The sequence below is a fragment of the Danio aesculapii genome, chromosome 2, assembly GCF_903798145.1.
Source record: "Danio aesculapii chromosome 2, fDanAes4.1, whole genome shotgun sequence".
Taxonomy (NCBI): Eukaryota; Metazoa; Chordata; class Actinopteri; order Cypriniformes; family Danionidae; genus Danio; species Danio aesculapii.
This window is the reverse complement of record NC_079436.1, coordinates 42,324,833-42,344,351: the sequence shown is the minus strand read 5'-3', so window position 1 is coordinate 42,344,351 and position 19,519 is coordinate 42,324,833. Positions and strand designations below refer to the sequence as shown.

At 33.2% G+C, this 19,519-nt stretch overlaps 1 protein-coding gene across 1 annotated transcript in view; it reads left to right on the top strand.

Annotated features, from left to right (window-relative positions):
- LOC130238390 (disco-interacting protein 2 homolog C-like) overlaps positions 1 to 19,519 on the top strand; it is a 79,127-nt gene that overhangs the window by 35,102 nt on the left and 24,506 nt on the right. The window contains exons 6-20 of the mRNA XM_056469391.1: positions 365 to 499; positions 2,598 to 2,735; positions 3,146 to 3,265; positions 8,177 to 8,374; positions 8,452 to 8,543; positions 10,327 to 10,437; positions 10,590 to 10,713; positions 10,848 to 10,957; positions 11,313 to 11,415; positions 11,526 to 11,590; positions 11,707 to 11,800; positions 14,581 to 14,700; positions 15,879 to 15,993; positions 18,901 to 19,040; positions 19,195 to 19,331. Coding sequence (XP_056325366.1) covers positions 365 to 499; positions 2,598 to 2,735; positions 3,146 to 3,265; positions 8,177 to 8,374; positions 8,452 to 8,543; positions 10,327 to 10,437; positions 10,590 to 10,713; positions 10,848 to 10,957; positions 11,313 to 11,415; positions 11,526 to 11,590; positions 11,707 to 11,800; positions 14,581 to 14,700; positions 15,879 to 15,993; positions 18,901 to 19,040; positions 19,195 to 19,331 — 1,802 coding nt within the window. The remainder of the gene's footprint in view (positions 1 to 364; positions 500 to 2,597; positions 2,736 to 3,145; positions 3,266 to 8,176; positions 8,375 to 8,451; positions 8,544 to 10,326; positions 10,438 to 10,589; positions 10,714 to 10,847; positions 10,958 to 11,312; positions 11,416 to 11,525; positions 11,591 to 11,706; positions 11,801 to 14,580; positions 14,701 to 15,878; positions 15,994 to 18,900; positions 19,041 to 19,194; positions 19,332 to 19,519) is intronic.

Here is a 19,519-nt window from a genome sequence, read left to right as displayed (position 1 = left end):
TTGTAGAGTGAGTGCAAAGTGAGCCTGAGCGCGAAACTGATAACCTGATGTCACTTTTAAGGGGCTGTTTCATATGGATTTATTAATCATCAATGAACACGAACAGTCATAGTTCATCAAAGACGCAAACCTCTTACTGCACGACAGCTGCACCTTCAGCAAACCTTCTAATATGTGCAGCACAGTGACTTTGTGAAAGTTCATGAATGCCAAAAGGGGTTCAAGACAACCGTGCTCAGTGTTGAGTATACCCTAAGCATCAGCTTCTTTAAGTAGTAAACAGATATTTGCTTGAGTAGTTCTTTTCTAATATGATTGCTATAGATTAATTGTCGTATCTCTGTCTCTTTTAATTTCCCCTCAGTTGGTCCAATGTCTCATCTGTCTCTGAAAAGGCGGGGATTGAGAGAAATGGGTGTTTCTGCTGAGAATGGAATAGTGGTCAGACACTCCAGTGACTACCATTCAGATCGCCCTTGGTCATCTCTGGATTCAGAGGGTCAGTGTTTCATAATACTTTTGTGTTCAAATTGATAACCAAAAGGTAAATCAGAAAAATCACCCAGTAATGGAAATGCTGTCATAATTTTCTTACGCTTATCTAGTTCCCACTATACGATAACCGTTTCAAGATTTATTGTGGTTTGGAAAAGTTAAAGTTTTGAAACTGCTTACATTTTTTCTGTTATACCATTCCTAAGGTAAATGTAAGTATTTTTAAATGTTTTGTAAAGAAATCTGTGCTTTTAAAACTAATGACAATAGCAGAAGTCAACGGTTATTTTAAATATTTTGCCTGACATGTTTACTGTTCCAAAATATTATAAATGTTTTCTAAAATGAAAAAATCACTTTTATAGGGGTTTAAACACAACTGTGTGGCAACAGTCACAGTCGCAAATATTGCCAGCTTCTACTGGTAAAAATGTATACATTTTATTTTTCATAATCACACTTGATAAAAACAGTCAGCAGAAACGCTTTGATTGACATTCTCCCTTTTTAAATGTCATCAGAGAGGAAAAGCCCCGCCCATTAATCTCTCCTTCATTAGCATAGGACATTAATCTGAATCTGCCACTATGCTGACACATAGGCATTTGTAGCACCACCTCTTTTGAAAAGAGCACAATCTCATTTGGATTTAAAGAGACAGTCACCAAAATGGCACAGTTTGGATCAAAGCCTAAAAGGGTCAGTTTTAAAGAGTAAAAAACATTATTTTGGGGTATTTTAGGCTGAAACTTCACATTCACTCTCTTGGGACATTAGAGACTTAATTACATCTTGTAAAAAGAAGCATAATAGGTCCCCTTTAAGCATGGTGCGAATTACAGGGGGGTTTAGTGGGGCTTGACCCCTCTATTTAATGCTTGATCCCCCCTGAAAGACATCAAAAAAAGATGTATGAGGGGGTCAGTCCTTTAATAGTAAGAAATGGCTTTCTCTGATTTCTGATCTATATCTTAACTATTTATAATTAAAAATGTAAAATATAAATATACATTTTACCCCCAACCCTCCCCAACCTATAACAGTTTATACCATTGTGAATGCATAATCGCGCCAATCAATACCATGAACAATATTATTTAACATTCTAAAACTGGCTGTTCTAGAGCACATCTTAAGTATTCACAAAACACGTTTCTTGTACAATAAGTGTTAAATCTGCATGTAACCTAGAAGAAAAAAATAGACACATAATTTGTGTAGTTTAACCTACAGCAGCCTCTAAAATAGTCACTCAATATCCCTCAAAACACTGAAAATGTACACATTTTATTAATAAATAAGATGCAATTTAAACACATTTATAAATTTGATTCACTGAAGCTTGTATTACCAAACTACTATTGAAAAAGTTGACCTCATCTCGATCATCAGTGTATAATTTGAAAATATCTTAATTAAAGGAAGTCAATCAAGCCAGTAGTTAGTAGTGAGAATTGTTCCTTAAAATGAAGTGTTACTGCATTTTTAATCCATGCAAAGGAAGTTAGTGGGCTCCACACATGCTGTGGATTATTAAATTATGAACAAATCTTCCTTTTGAGTGAACTCAAGTCTCTTTAAACTGTACACACAAGGGTTAAAGGGATAGTTCACCCCAAAATGAACACTTACTCACCATTCACTCGCCTCTTTATGAGATTCTTTATTCTGTTAAATGCAAAAGATGTTTTGAAGAATGTTGGAAACTTGTAACCATTGGCTACCATAGTAGGAAAAACACATACTATGAAAGGTAATGTTTAAATGCTTCCAACATTTTTCAAAATAACTTCTTTTGTGTTTAACAGAAGAAAGTAATTCAAACAGGTTTGTGAGAAGTGAAAAGTAAGTAAATGAGTGAACTATCCCTTCATTTTAGCCATGCATACGTTTTGATATGGATCCACTGGTGTTTTATTAACATACTACAGAATAGATCAATGTAAATAATGGTCTTTGCTTCGAGTGGAAAGGTTTGAAAAGCAGCACTGTTTGATACAGTATTGTTGTGCATGTGATATGGAATCATCAGATTTGTTAGGTAAATGAATTGCTGTATGTTACTCTGCTCAAGAGTTAACATGTTTGTTTGTGTACTGCAGACAGTCTGTCGGCTCCTCCTGACATCACTAGCTACATGCCAGACTCCGCCCCCATTTCTGTTCATCGTCCACAAATCTCCATGATTACCAGACCCCCGCCCAAATATGGTAATGCTGAGCTGATGGAGACAGGAGATGGTGAGTGGGGCTGCTTTTTTTTCACGTGTTCCTGCAGTGTGGAGGAATTTCAAATGACAAAACAAACACTATTTAAAGAGACAGTTCAAGCATGAGCTCAGTATTTTACTCACCCTCCAGTGTATTTTACACTGTAGAAGATATTTTTGAAGAATGCTGGAAACCAGTAGCCATTGGCAGACTTAGTAGGAAAAAAATACTATGGAAGTCAGTGAAAACTCTTAAAACAAAAAGTAAAGAAGTTTGGCAGACTAACTAAGTAAATGTTGACAAATTTTCATTTTTAGCTGAACTGTCATTTTAATACTACAAAATTAGTTTATCCTGTTGTTATCATCATCACAAAACTAGTTTCAAATATTTTGTTATGCTTATAATGTTGCACCTAATACATGATTGTTTGTGTGCAGGTGTTCCTGTCAGTAGCCGTGTGTCAGCAAAGATCCAGCAGCTAGTTAATACACTAAAGCGACCGAAGCGAAGACCTCTAAGAGAATTCTTTGTGGAGGATTTTGAAGAACTTCTGGAAGGTTTAAAAGTTTTCCTTTCTCTGTGTGTTCAAAGGTTTTATTTTAAATGCTGCTGCAAAAATAATATATACTTTATATCACTTACATGTCACATATACATATACTCAGATATAATATTTGAAGTGGATTAAAACATTTTATAAAAGTTGTCCTAAAAGAAAAACGTTTATTGAACAGCATTAATATTTGTATAGGAGCATAGATTAAATATTTATACATTTATTAGTTTATTATATTATTTATTTATAATACAATAAGATTATTTTAAGCCACTTTAAATATTGAGTACTGTATATATATATATATACAGTATAAAATGGTTATTGCTATATTTATTTCTACCAGTCATAAAACTGTATTTGAAAGATTTCACTAAAATCCATCAGAACAAATTTGGGAAAAACATCTCATTTGCAATAAATACTAAATTAGTCAGCTAAGAAATACATTTATTAGTTTACTTATTAATCCATTTATTAGTTTACTTAATATATTATTTATTTATAATACAAAAACTTAATTTTTTTAGCCACTTCCAGCATTGACTACTGTGTATATATATATATATATATATATAATAGTTACTATTATTTATTTATTTGTTTATTTTTTTTACCAGTCATAAAATTGTATTTGAATGTTTTCACTAAAAACCATCAGAACAATTTGGGTTAATACATCTAATTGTTATAAATACTAAAATAATCAGTAAAGAAATGCATTTCGTCAGCTTAGAATTAAAAGGTTCTATCTGACATTTTTGTCAAAATTGAGTTATTGACATATTCTTATTAAATGACAACTGATTTACATTATGGGATGTTTTTTTTAGAAGTTGTTTACATTTTTATTTAAAAAACATGTTACACATACTGTTTGCTATATGGCATGCAAAAACTTTAAAGCTCAATATCTCAAAATCATTCAGAACGCAGATAAAACCTTGTAATTCCAAGGTGACAATTCATTAGTTCATTTATTAGTTTACCTATTATATTATTTATTTATAGCACAAAAACTGTATTTTTAGCCACTTTCGATATTGACTAATAATATATCAAATAGTTTTTTTTTTTTATTATTATTTTTTTTATCAGTCATAAAACTGTATTTGAATGATTTCACTTAAAACTGTCAGAACAAATTGAAGAACTATATCTAATTGCACTTAAGACTACATGAATCCGTAAAGAAATACATTTATTAGTTTACTTATTATATTATTTATTTATAATCAGTTTCAGTTTCCTTTATTTTTGTCATTCAAAACAACACAATAAATTGTAATGCAGAACGAAATTACGTTTCATCAGACCCAACAAGAACATAAAAAACTTCAAGCACTAAAATCCTAACATAATAAATAAGCTTTTATCATTTCATAAATATATAAAAATATAGTTATATAAAATATAATCCAGTTTAAAAAACAGAAGGGAATAAGTTAATATTTAAATAACTATTGCAGAGTTTGCTATAATAGTTGTAATATTAACATTTTGTGCTAATTTAACCATTTATTGATTTATTATTACATAATAGCTATTCAATAATATGTAAGATACAGTTATTATAGGTTACATTCAATTCAGTGCAGAGTAATGAATTTTAAGATATTTTACCTGGCAGTTACTATGGTAGAATGTTACAAAAACTATAATACAAAAACTTTTTAGACACTTCCAATATTAAATACTGTATATATTAAATAGTTATTATTTATGTATTTTTACCAACCATAAAACTGTATTTGAATGATTTCACTACAAACTGTCAGAATAAATTGGGTAAATACATATAATTCAAATTATTACTAAATAAATCATTAAAGAAATCATTGTTAAGCCATTGTATCACTATAATTATACGTAATCTTAAATAAAAATAATAAAAAAATAAACAAAAGGGTTTTGTTTTGATGGAAAATCTCTTTTGTGTACATCAGATTTATGACCCATTATAATACATCTCATTATACACACGTTGCATTTTCAGTTGCACATTATAAGAGGCACAGTTGCAGTTGTTTTTGTGTGGAGCTGTGAACTCAACTGAACCACTCAGAAACAATGAAAACCCTGTCATGAGCTGTTCGCATCAAAACATCACAGTCACATCACATTACAGGTTTATATAATTAAAACCCCCTCTTTGTGCTTTGATAATCACATTGAAATGTATTGCATTCTCAAGCATTATTTTGGGGAATTCATAAAATAAAGTATTGCTGAAAATGTGCTTTCATATAAATTTGCTATTTTAGCAGTGTTAATTTAAGCCTCTGCATGCACCGGTTTATAGAAACTCTTCTCATTCTACCATAGTAACTGCCTGGTCAAAGGTCTTAAAATTCATTACTCTGCACTGAATGGAATTTAACCTAGCTATTTTTACAGAGATCCAGGTGAAGCTCTTAAAGGGATCGTTCATTTAGGAATTACAATCCTGTCATCATTTACTTGCCCACATGATGTCTTTGTTTTTCATGACAGTAAGTAAATAATGACACAGTTTCATGGAATAAACTGTAGAGTAGATTACGGTGCTAGCAACACTAAGGTTGTCGGTTCAATTAAGAGGGAAAGCAAGAACTGATGAGAAATGTACAGTATCCCTTCAACATAGTGTCTAAGTGTGACCCACTTCAAAAGGCAGTAAAAGAATATAGTTTTCAGAATGTATATGGAGGAAAAACTGGTTTGATTGATGTTCCTACTGTTTATTTAATTAGTGTATTAGGATAAAAATGAGATGATGACAGAATCATGGTGTTAATTTGATGATTATTGTCGGTATTATTATTTATTACTATGGATTGTTATTTACAATTGATCTAAAGTGGAAATGGGGATCGGATTAAATAAGCATTTGCTTCTTTATGTTTCTTTTCGGACATGTATGAGTTACAGCTATTGTATTTTGCTGTATTATTTTGCTTTGTTTATTATTTGCACGCTGTAAAAACTGTTGGGTTTCACACAATCGATTTGTGTTGGGACAAAATGAAGGAATTAATAAGCACTCACTTTTAAGGATTTACACCTACCTAACTTTAAACAGTAACAGTTCTTGACCCCAGTGACTACAAACAAAAAAATCATATCATTGGAAAGAAGACACATTGGGTTTCATGCAAAAATGTATAAAAGGTTATAGATTATGAAGTAATGAGTAAGCAAACTTTTACTGTTCAATATTTGTTTTTCCATATACAAACCCATGAAATCAGTCAATGTAATAACCTACAAAAAATATGTGTGTTCCATGAGTTTATATTTCGAGTTTGAAGTTTTTCAAGACTACTTCTGTGTCCTTCTCTCCCTCACTGTCAGAGGCATTTTCTCAAAAATGACCTTCCCAAACTAAAACAGTAACAGTTGCTGAATAATTTGATCTACGTTCACAGTTCATGTATTTTTGGAAAGAAAACACTTTGGGCATTTCTATCCATCATCAGAGTTTATAATGCTCAAAATGAAAAAAAGTTATAGATGCTTAAGTAATGTAAAAAAATTGCACCACACTGAACTTTTTAATATTTCACATATATGAAGTAAACATAAAATATGTTTGATAAATGATGACAGTAAGTAATACTTTACCTGATATTTTTCAAAACACTGCTACACAGCTTAAAGTGACATTTAAAGGCTTAACTAGGTTAATTAGATTAACTAGGCAGGTTAGGGTAATTAGACAAGTTATTGTAAAACGATGGTTTGTCTATCAAAAAATATATAGCTTAAAAGGGCTAATAATTTTGACCTTAAAATGGCTTTAAAAAATTTAAACTGCTTTTATTATAGCCGAAATAAAACAAATAAGAGTTTCTCCAGAAGAAAAATATTATCCGACATACACTGAAAAAAATTATTCAACGATGATTCCTTGAATTTACTCAATTTTTTTATGTAAAGTGGTTGTAAACAATTTATTTGAGTTGAATTTAAACAAACAAATTAAGTTGAACATTGCTCAATTTAATTTGTTTGTTTAAATTCAACACAAATAAATTGTTTGCAACAGTTTTGCATGCAACACTTTTTTCAGTGTAATGGGAAAATTTCCTTGCTCTGTTTAAAAAACTGTGTGCGTGCGTGCGTGCGTGCGTGTGTGTGTGTGTATATATGTATGTGTGTATATATATGTATATGTATATATATATATATATATACATATATATGTATATATGTGTATATATATATATATATATATATATATATATATATATATATATATATATATATATATATATATATATATATATATATATATATATATATATATATATATGTATATATATGTGTATATATATATATATATATATATATATATATATATATATATATATATGTGTATATATATATATATATGTATATATATATATATATATGTATATATATATATATATATGTATATATATATATATATATATATATATATATATATATATATATATATATATATATATATATGTATATATATATATATATATATATATATATATATATATATATATATATATATATATATATATATATATATATATGTATATATATATATATATATATGCATATATATATATATATACTAATGAAGAGACATATGAAATTAGCCCAGGAGCAATAAAGAAAAGTAATTAGTTATTAGTTTTTACAAATTTAAGTGCATTGAACATAAAATAATTAAGTTGACCCTCAATTAAAAACTCAAAATTTGTGTTGTTTCAGCTCATTTTAAGTAGATTGAACAAACAGTAAACATCTGTAAACATTTTTTGAGTGTAGTTATTTATGCATTTGTATCATTTACATGTTCTAAATAAGTCTAAAGAGCTACGCAAGTCACCCTTGAAGGAAAAAATGCATAAAAATGTGTCTAAATTCTTCTCTTAAATGTTCCCATTTACAGTGCAGCAGCCTGATCCGTCTCTGCCACGCCCAGAAGGAGCGGAGTCAATCCCCATAGAAGGCGTGGAGCTGGAAAGACTCAAGAACTGCCCCGCCTCCCTGGAAGCAGCTCTCCTGCGCTGGGGAGCCATTGCACCCAAAGCCCCCTGCCTGACCACTACACACAGCAATGCCAAACAACCATACACACTTACATATGGTACACACATTCATAGACAGCAACTTGATCTTATAATATTGGGTTATGTGTGGTGTTTAATATATGATTGTTTGTAGGTAAGCTCTGGTCCAGGAGTTTGAAGTTGGCCTATAACCTTCTCCATAAACTGGGATCCAAACAAGAGCCAATAATCCATCCTGGAGACAGAGTGAGTGGTTGTATTGTATAGTGTTATGTGTTGTTATAAAATGTAAAGTATAAATGGCTTTCATCAGCACCAATAGTCTAGTGGTTACTTCGTCAACACATGATGCTCACGACAACCCAAGTTCGATTCCTGGTTCGAGGTTCTTTTCCTGTCTTCACTCTCCACTCTCCCATCTAAAGGTGAAAATTAAAAAAAAAAAAAAAAAGAAATTATGAAAAAAATATTAAAAAAATAAAGGAAGCATTGAGAGACTTGAAGAGAAAATGGCAGTAAAGATATTTATAACTTTAGAAAACATTTTTTTTTGTCTTATATTGTTTAAGATTTGTATCTTTTGAACTTTGTATCTCTTGAATATATTTACCTAACAATCTTAAAAAAAATGTATCAAGTTTTTAAAAAAAAATATTAAACAGCAAATCTATTTAACATCAATGATTTTTAGAAGTTTTCTTGGGCACCAGGCTAGAGGCATTTCTGACACATCATGTGACACTGTAGACTGAAGTAATGATGCTGAAAATTCAGCTTTCTCTTTATAGGAAAATGGGTGTCCGCAAGGTCTTAGAAAGTATTAAATGTTGATAAATCAATTATGAGAAAATGAAGGCCCTTAAAAGTTATTAAAAAGTCTTGATCGCGTTTTTACGAGGTCTTAAATTTTGTTCAAGTGTTGTCCAAAGTGTTTGACTCCAAAAAAGCATAAATATATTTCTTTTCTTCCTAAATTTAACAACGGCGTGCTTTATTCGCACGCTTGGTTCGGGCTGGGGCGTGTCCAGCCAAGCTCCTCCATCCGGGTGATGTCACGTAATTTGCGACAAACGCAGAAAGGTGATGTGACGATCTCCACTTGTAGCAAAACCGTAGAGCGAAACAGACAGCAAAATAGGAAAATGTAAGTTTGCGTACTCCTGGTTGGAGAAAGACGTGTTTAAACAATGGCTAAAGCCTGTCTCTGAAGACAACCACGTAATTTTTTCTTTCAAGCTTTGTTTTTTCCGAGCTTATCTGAGTTCTGTTGCATGGTTGTGCTCTGTTAATTTATTTAACTACAACTGTTTATTAAGTTAAAGTTTTGATACTGATTAGAACTTGAAGTGGCGATGAGGTCTTAAAATATTCTGAGAAGGTCTTTAAAAAGTATTTTATTGAAATTAGGTATAGGTATTGAAATTACCTTTAGGATTCCAGCAAATACCCTGAGGAATAAATTATATTTAAGGTCAACCTTTACATAAAAGTTTAATTTATTTAATAACATGAACTAATAATGAACTAAACATGTACAGCATTTATTTATGCAGTATTAAAATTTAATTCATGCTTGTTAATTAGTTAATGCACTGTATGCTAACAAGAACTGACAATGAATAACATTATTTCTATTAATTTTCATGAACAAACATTAATAATTACTGTAATAAATGTAATGTCCATTGCTTGTTCATGTTAGTAAATGCTTAACTAACAGGAATTAATACAACCTCATTGTAGTTTCACCTTTTTTAAAAGCATTTTAAATTAGAAAATGGTTATTTCAAATCATATTAATAATTAGCATTATGACTGTTTTTATAATATTTCATCAAGTAAATGCAGCCTTAGTGAGCATGAGATGTCTTACAAACCACTAAACAAAACAACACAAAATACAAAACCTCATCATACTAATCCCAAATGTTTGAACTGTACTAAACAACTCCATTATAAAGACACTACGTTGTACAGATGTATATTCAAGAACCAGTGAAGAATAAAGAATGTGTGTGCATTTCTGCAGGTAGCGTTGGTTTATCCCAATAGTGACCCAGCAGCATTCATGGTGGCGTTTTATGGCTGCCTTTTGGCTGAAGTTGTTCCTGTTCCAATAGAAGTACCACTTACAAAGAAGGTAACTTCTACTGCAGAGCCTTTTTGACATATTCACAAGATCTATTAGTTATTGAAGGAAATATTAATGCAAAATGATTTCTTATTAATATTATTATTATTTTTTTTATAAACGCTTGGCTGAGGTTTGTCTTTCTGTTCTCTCCTCTATAGGATGCTGGGAGTCAACAGATTGGGTTTCTGTTGGGTAGCTGTGGTGTTACTGTGGCGTTAACCAGTGATGCATGTCATAAAGGTCTTCCTAAGAGTGCCAGTGGTGATGTCATGCAGTTTAAAGGTCAGAAACATTATCATGCTTGTTGGAATCACCCGCACATGATAGAGAAACATTCATATTTTATACAACGTATATGTTTACGTCGTTACCAATTTGCATGCTTGTGTTCTGTGTGTGTTTGTTTGTTTGTTCAGGTTGGCCAAAGTTGCTCTGGGTGCTAACTGACTCTAAACATTTATCTAAACCCCCTCGAGAGTGGTTTCCTCTCATTAAAGATGCGAACAATGACACAGCATACATAGAGGTAAAACACACTGTGATTTCACATCAAATTCATGTCTTTTGTGTTAATGTTTTGATTCGATTTATTTATTTTCGATCAGAAATATCATACATAAAAGTTCTTTAACAAATATACATTTCAACATGGTTGAATATGGAGCAGGATGAAGCACAAACTTATTATTTTCCCACTCCAACACCACACACGTCATTCGTCTATTACTTCAACTTATTTCAACTTTTACTTAACTCTTCTTTTTCTTCTTTTTTTCTTTTTCATTATATTGCTTGATATGCAAAGGCATCTGTTTGTAATTCACTACCAGTACAACAATATCATCACGTTTACATTTTGTGTTTGTTTTGTTGATTAACAGTATAAGACCTGTAAGGATGGCAGTGTGATGGGGATAACCGTGACAAGGATGGCGATGCTCTCACACTGCCAAACTCTTACACACACCTGCGGATACAGCGAAGGTAAGATACAGAAAAATACAATTACACACACTCAATAAAATTGTCATTGCAAAACCTTTATAACATTTTTTTATTATTATTTCTAAATGGTTCATTTGTGTGTGTTTCAGCTGAGACTGTGGTGAACGTGTTGGACTTTAAAAAAGGCATTGGCCTTTGGCACAGTGTTCAAACGGTAAAATCACTGACTCACTTTAAGTGGTCGTTTGTCAGATTACAGTTTTTTTACACTGGTTTTTATTTTTATTTTTGAAAAAGTGAATTCTCTGTTTTTTTTTTCTTTCTCTGCAGAGTGTATTGAATATGTTACATGTGGTCAGTGTTCCCTATGCACTTATGAAGGTGAATCCTCTGTCGTGGATCCAGAAAGTCTGCCAGTACAAAGGTACACAAACATACTCAGGTTTATACAGATTTCCTTGCTATACACAGGGTGTACTCACACTAGGCACGGTTGACTTGAACTCTGCCGGAGTGTGATTGTGCCTGATCTCTCCTCCCCCGAGAGCCTGCACTCACACTGTGTTTTTTCCTTCTGAGCTGGAGCACGCTTAAGCCTGGTTTATACTTCTGCGTCAAGTGATCGGCTTGACCCGCGGGGCATGCCTTGCGCGTTGCGGTGCATTTGTACTATTGCGCACTGTTTCTGTTGCTCTGCAATAACACGTCTGAAATGCTAGCTGGGAGTGAGGTGTTTGTTCCTCTGTGTCGAGTTTCTTCTTTGTGTCACTGCATCCCAAACAACTCAAAATAATACACTCAAATATTTTGATACAGATCCACTGCTTTTAACGCTCATAAATTGTCATAAGTCGTCGTGCTGCAGCTATTAGGAGGTTTGGTGAGGTTATACAGATATGCCAATGTTTTACAGCAACTGACCTACCCCTAAACCTAAACACAATAGAAAACTTTTAGTTTTTTTCTTCAAATAATTTTGACTTTGGTGACACTTTATTTTGTTGGTCTGTTTTTTGAATTTAAGTTACATTGCATCTACATGCCAACTAATTCTCGATAGATTATAAGTATATAAGACTGTGAGGTTGGGGTTAGTGTAAGTTGACATGAAGAGTTCAGATGCAAAAGCCGCTAAACGCCACTTCCGCCAAAAATGCGATAATTACATTGAGTGAATGCTTTAGGCATGTAGTACACCATCAACAAATAGATTTGCTTCAAATCATCCAAATCCCAGCATTAGCGCATTCAGAAATAACAGCTTGTTTGCAAAAGCCTCTAAACGCCACTTGCCTTTGAGAGCCAAAGCCGCTATATCCTGAGAACCAATCAGAAGCGCGAATCGAATCATATGTTTTCAATATAGCAGCGCGCTAACAGGCCGGCTTTTATGAGGAGACTGTTTTATTCCGATTTCGATTTCAAAAGACGGAGTTTGATGAACTGGATGAGCCTGTCTGACCGTCAGTGAATGGCAAATGAAAACATCCCTTACCTCAAAACTTTGCATTATAAGAAAAAAACACACTGTACAGTCGGAAGTGTAACATGCATTCATAAAGTTTTTTGCACAGCTACACTACTTTGAATGAGTCCTATTTACTATACTTTAAACGCCAACTGCGTTTCACGAAAGACAAAGTTAAGATGCTGTTCTTTTATCCCATGTGGAAGCTATAGGGATAAACAAGAGACCAAGACCTTAAGTATGGTGAGAATGAATGAATGACAGCTTCTAGAATTGTCTGAGAGGCATCCCCTTTTGCCCAGTAGGCCTAACATGTGTTTTATTTGCTAATTTAAGCTATTTTTAAAAAAAATTAATATAATGTATAAAACTACACATTATTTATATTACTTCATATTACCTATACGTCTGATAAGTATTTTATATTAATGGAGAATGCACAGATATTGATGTTTTATAATGTTTTTACACTACATTATTTGAATCTAAGAGGCTTAGTTTACAATGTTTGCAATGTTTACATTGTTCTACTTACATTAAATCTAAATCCTAAAAATCTAAAATGACAACAGATTGTTAAGATTTAATTAATGTCAGTTTTAATGTTATTGATTAATGCACTTACTTTACAGATTGTATTCATATATTTTCCTTTTGCTTTTTCCCTGGTTTATCACAGCGGAATGAACCGCCACTTACTTATGTTATATATTTTTAGTTTTTGGTGGTTTGTCACATTACGTGTTTTATGTTTGGTAAAATAATTTCTAATTGGATCTTTAGTGATTTTCAGCTAAATACACTGTCTTGTCCCAATAGGTGGATTTAGAGGTTTTTACAAAAAAAGCACAAGTGGATTGGTTTCGATGCAAAAGAAAATTGACCTTATTTAAAACTAAATATATGTCTAAAGTGACATTTTTGGGTTTTGTATCTGAACTCTTCACATGTACTTGCAAAGTTACTTTAGCAGTATCAACAGATATTAAGCATACAGTCTACTAATAATACTCAAATGGATCATCAAAATAAAGCGTTACCTTGATTTTTTTTTTTTTTTCCCTCCCACAATTTAATAAATGTCAGGTCTACTCTCTAATAAAGTAGTGTTTTGTACACAGTGGTTATTGATGAAACGGCTCTTTTTGTAAGCACCAGCTACTGTCAGATTTCTGTTTACATTTGTCTGCCATTTTGATTCAGACCATAGACTGCTTCGGACAAATGCAGAAGGTAGACTGAGCTTTGATGTAGAGTTTTGATGTACTTTTATCACTACTGGATTTGAATGTATAAAATAATACTCTGTTTGGAAACAAGGTTTAACTCTTGTTTGAGGGGGAAAACGTCAATAAGTAATGGAAAACTGAAGTTTAGAAGGGATTGTTTAGTTCTTACCCTTGTTGTCCAATTATTAAAAAAACCTGATAGCAGTGTTTATAGGATATATGGGGATGATCATATGCAGACCACATGCTGTGTTTGTCCAGTTAATCGCACTATCATTGTGAATTTACCCAGGGTTTAGGATTGTACTGTGAGAAATGTCAGCGTATAATTAACTATTAACTACGTGTAAATTGAGGAGCAGTGTAATACATGTTAAATCAAATAACCCAGGAATTTCATTTACCCAGCGTTTAGAAAGACCTAGTGTGTGTGAAAAGCCCTGTAGTGTCAGATACAGTATAACTATTCTGGTTAATAATTAGTCTCATTTTCCCTTGTGTATTCAGCTAAAGTGGCGTGTGTGAAGAGCAGGGATCTACACTGGGCTCTGATGGCCCACAAAGAGCAGCCGGACACCAACATGAGCTCACTGAGAATGCTGCTCGTCGCTGATGGCTCAAACCCCTGTGAGTTTATTATTGACCTTCCAAATGAGTGTTGTCAAAAGGCCAAATCACAGTTAGACTTGCCTAAACAATGATAAAGGGATAGTTGACCCAAAACTGAAAATTTACTTGTCACAAACTATCTTTCTTCTGTTGAACACAAAAGAAGATATTTTGAGAAATGTTGCGAACCTGTAACCATTGACATCCATATTGTTTTTTCCTACTTTAAAAGTCAATGGTTACAGGTTTCTAACATTTTTCAAAATATCTTCTTTTGTGAAAGGAAAGGAAACACATGAAGGTTTGAAACTTGACTGAGAGTAAATCGTAATGGAAATGGCAAACTATCCCTTTAAGCAAAGTTTTATATTAGTCTGTTGTATTTATTTGTGTTATTTGGTTGTAATTAGCTTTTTTATAGTTACTTCCTGTTTGCTTGTCTTCAATAATTTTTTAACTTTAAGTTAGGGTAGTACTTTCTTCTCTAATAAAATAAATAATTTATTATTAATTTATTAGAATGCAAAATGGCATATGAATCATCATTTATACATCTTTGTTTCAATACAATGAAAATTGTACTCCTATATTTGTTTGTTTAGCTGGGCCAGTAAAAGTTTGGCTGGTCAATGAAAGTCTCAACAACTGGCATGAATGCACCTGTAGTAACGGTTCTTTACCTTGTGCCATGCTTGATATTTTGACACTGAGGAATAGAAATGTATTCCAGAATTACAGAAATATTATAAATGTAATGAATACTGTTGTGCATTTTCTTAGTGGTATCAAAAAATTTATTGATTTATTAATATCATTAATTAAATTTAATATAAAATTTATTAATATTTTTAAAGTATCATACACTGTAAAAAATGCTGGGTTCCACACAATTGATTTGTGTTGGGACAACATGAAGTAATTAATTTAACTTATTAGTTTTTACAAATCTAAGTGGACATAACATAATTGAACATAAAACAATTCTGTTGTCCTCCAGAGAACCTCAAAAATTGTGTCTTTTCAGCTCAATTTAAATAAGTAGTTTGAACAAACAGCAAATTTCATTTTTTGAGTGTATCGAAGTAAAAAAAATACAAGTGTCAAGACAACACTAAACCAAACCACCACAAGTGTGTGTTACTTTGTGAATTCACTTAAAGTATATACAGTAAACTCTCTCTATCTTTCTGTCCCAGGGTCAATTTCCTCCTGCGACGCGTTCCTGAATGTGTTTCAGAACATGGGCTTGAGGTCAGAGGTCATATGCCCGTGTGCCGGTTCCCCCGAGGCTCTAACCATCGCTCTGAGGAGGTATAAACACACACTCTCATTTGCCCAGGAGACACACATGTGCTCAGGGATCTGTTTTCAGTTTAAACTCATTAAAATGGGAGGTTCTTTCTTTTGTGGTCGCACATTACAAACAATATAAGCAGGCACATTCATACACGCAGAACTATTAAGAAAGACATCTGACTCAGATTTTAACGTCATCTTAACTCCTGCTTCTTAATCATTAAAATGCATTTAATTGTATTTGTGTGTGGTCTGAGCTTAAATCGTGTTATCGTACCGACAGATGGATATTACTTTTGGTTGCCAGAGTTTTTGGTATCGCCATGAAGTCTGGGTTAGGTCGCCAAGAATTGCTTTACTGATGTGTGAAGTTACCAACGAGTGTTAACTTTAATATGTGCCATTTAGAGGCTGGTAAATGTGACATCAGATACTAGGCAAAATGCTAAATCAAATACAGCAAGTGATATGTAATGTACTGTTGGATATTTTTTGCAAGACGATCGTTGTCATATCTAGTTTTTCCTGAAAATGGTGTGTTATAGCATTGTAAAATAATTTGATTTGAAAAATTGACTTTCAAAAGTTTCATAAAGCCAACGAACATGAATAGAGCAAAATTTTTTTTGGCTGTTTTTGTGTGTGTTATGCATTAGAATGGCTTTGGAAACGTTGATTGAGGCTGAGAGTGAAGATAATGTCTATTTATGATGCGTCTTTATGATTCTGTCTATGAAAGTCTGAAGGATTTTATTCATTTTGAGAAATTTCCAAGTTTTATAAAACATTAAGCTGATCAAAATGACAGTTAAAATACAAATAAGACTGAAAATGATTTTTTTCAAATAAATGCTGTTTAACTCATTTTACATTTGAAGTTTTTAATGTTTAATTATGTACTCACCGGCCACTTTATTAGGTACACTTGTCCAACTGCTCGTTAATGCAAATTCCTAATCAGCCAATCACGTGGCAGCAACTCAATGAATTTATGCATGTAGATATAGTCAAGACTATCTGCTGCAGTTCAAACCGGGCATCAAAATAGGGAAGGAAGGTGATTTAGGTGACTTTAAATGTGACATGGTTGTTGGTGCCAGACAGGCTGATCTGAGTATTTTAGAAACTGCTGAACTACTGGGATTTTCACTCACAGCCATCTCTAGCGTTTACAAAAGATGATCCAAAAAAGAGAAAATATCCAGTGAGCAGCAGTTCTGTGGGCACAAATGCCTTGTGGATGCCAGAGGTCAGAGGAGAATGGATAGACTGGTTTGAGCTGATAGAAAGGCAACAGTAACTTAAATAACCACTCGTAACAACCAAGGTAGGCAGAAGAGCATCTCTGAATGCACAACATGTCGAACCTAGATGCGAATGGGCTACGGCAGCAGAAGATCACCCCGGGTGCCACTCCTATCAGCTAAGAACAGGAAACTGAGGCTACAATTCACACAGGCTCACCAAAATTGGACTATAGAAGATTGGAAAAACGTTGCCTGGTCTGATGAGTCTCCATTTCTGCTGTGACATTCGGATGGTAGGGTCAGAATTTGTCATCAACAACATGAAAACATGGATCCATCCTGCCTTGTATCAATGGTTCAGGCTGGTGGTGGTGGTGTAATGGTGTGGAGTAAATTTTCTTGGCACACTTTGGACCCATTAGTATCAACTGTGCATAATGTCAATGCCACATCCTACCTGAGTATTGTTGGTAACCATATCATTCCCTTTATGACCACAGTGTACCCATCTTCTAATGGCCACTTCCAGCAGAATAACGTGCCATGTCATAAAGCGTGAATCATCTCAGACTGGTTTCTTAAACATGACAATGAGTTCACTGTACTCAAATGGCCTCCACAGTCACCAGAACTCAATCCAATAGAGCACCTTTGGGATGTGGAACGGGTGATTCGCATTGTGGATGTGCAGCTGACAAATCTGCAGCAACTGCGTGATGCTATCATGTTAATATGGACCAAAATCTCTAAGGAATATTTCCAGTACCTTGTTGAGTGTATGCCATGAAGGTTTAAGGTAGTTCTGAAGGCAAAAGGAGGTCCAACCCGGTACTAGTAAGGTGTACCTAATAAAGTGGCCGATGAGTGTAGTAATTATAAGATCTATTTCTTGCCGCACCAAATAAATATATTGGTAAATATCAATACGAATGTTGAATATACATTTTAATGTGGTAATATTATTAATATCAATGTCTATTTATATTTCAAATGATATTTTAATATATAAATAGACATTGATGTTAAACATGTTCAGTGTCACATGATTCTTCAGAAATCAACTTGTTATGCTGATTTAGTGCCTCAAGAAACATTTCCAATCATTATTGTTAATGTTAAAAAAAAGATGTGCTGCTTAATACTTTTGTGAAGCCATTTTTTTTTCAGGATATTTTGGTGAGCAGACGGTTTAAAAGAACAGAAGTTTTGCTTATCTTATACGCCATTGTTTAAAGGTTTTGACCTGTAGAATTGAAATTATAACTTTTATTTAGCATAAACACATTTATATTGTTTAAAAAAACTCTTCAATTTTCAAAACAATATTTAATTAAGTAATATGAGTTTCATGAGATCGTTTTACACATTCAGCGGTATTTATGCAAATTCCAAAGTGGTGGTAGACATCACACAATGATAATACTTGGTTAAACTTTTATTTACTTTGGCTAAACTTTCATTTCTTACTTTTAAGACCGTGAGAATACATCTACGCCAACCAATCAAGGCCAGCAGTCTCAGTTTGTCAGGGCTTGTGGAGCCAAACCACACAATTCCATATTGTTTGTATGAAATCTGGAAAAATCGTGTCTATGGTAACACAATATTCCAGCACCACATATGGACATGTTTATTCCGTCATCTGTTTGTATGCATGTGTTTTTATTTTTGTCAGGCCTCAGGAGAGCAGCTCAAAGCCTGCAGGCCGAGGGGTCCTGAGTATGACCAACTTGAGCCACGGGGTGATCCGGGTGGACACGGGAGAGAAGCTGTCCGTCCTCACCCTGCAGGATGTGGGCACAGCCATGCCAGGAGGTACAGAAACTACCAGAACGTCAACATCCACAATGCATTTTGATTAGATTCCAACGTTTCCCTCATAAGGCTGCCTGTTTTCCTCATGCGACCGCAGACCTCATCAAACGGCTTTATGGCTCTTGTAAAACTGACTTTTCTTGGTGTCTTTCAGCGGTGGTGTGTGTCGTTAAAGTGGAGGGCGTTCCTCAACTGTGTAAAGCTGATGAGATAGGAGAGATCTGCGTGTCTGCTGTTGCAACGGGCACGTCCTATTATGGGCTTACAGGAATGAGCAAAAACACATTTGAGGTGTGAAAACGCACTATGCACTGTATGTAAACGTGTCACTGTGTTAAGATTGCTGTTCAAATGTTTAGAGTCAGTGAGATTTATTTGTATTTTTTTAATCATAAAGGACATATTAGGCATATTAAATTTGCTGTATTCAAGAATCCTGAAAAAAATAAATGTTTTATATATATATATATATATATATA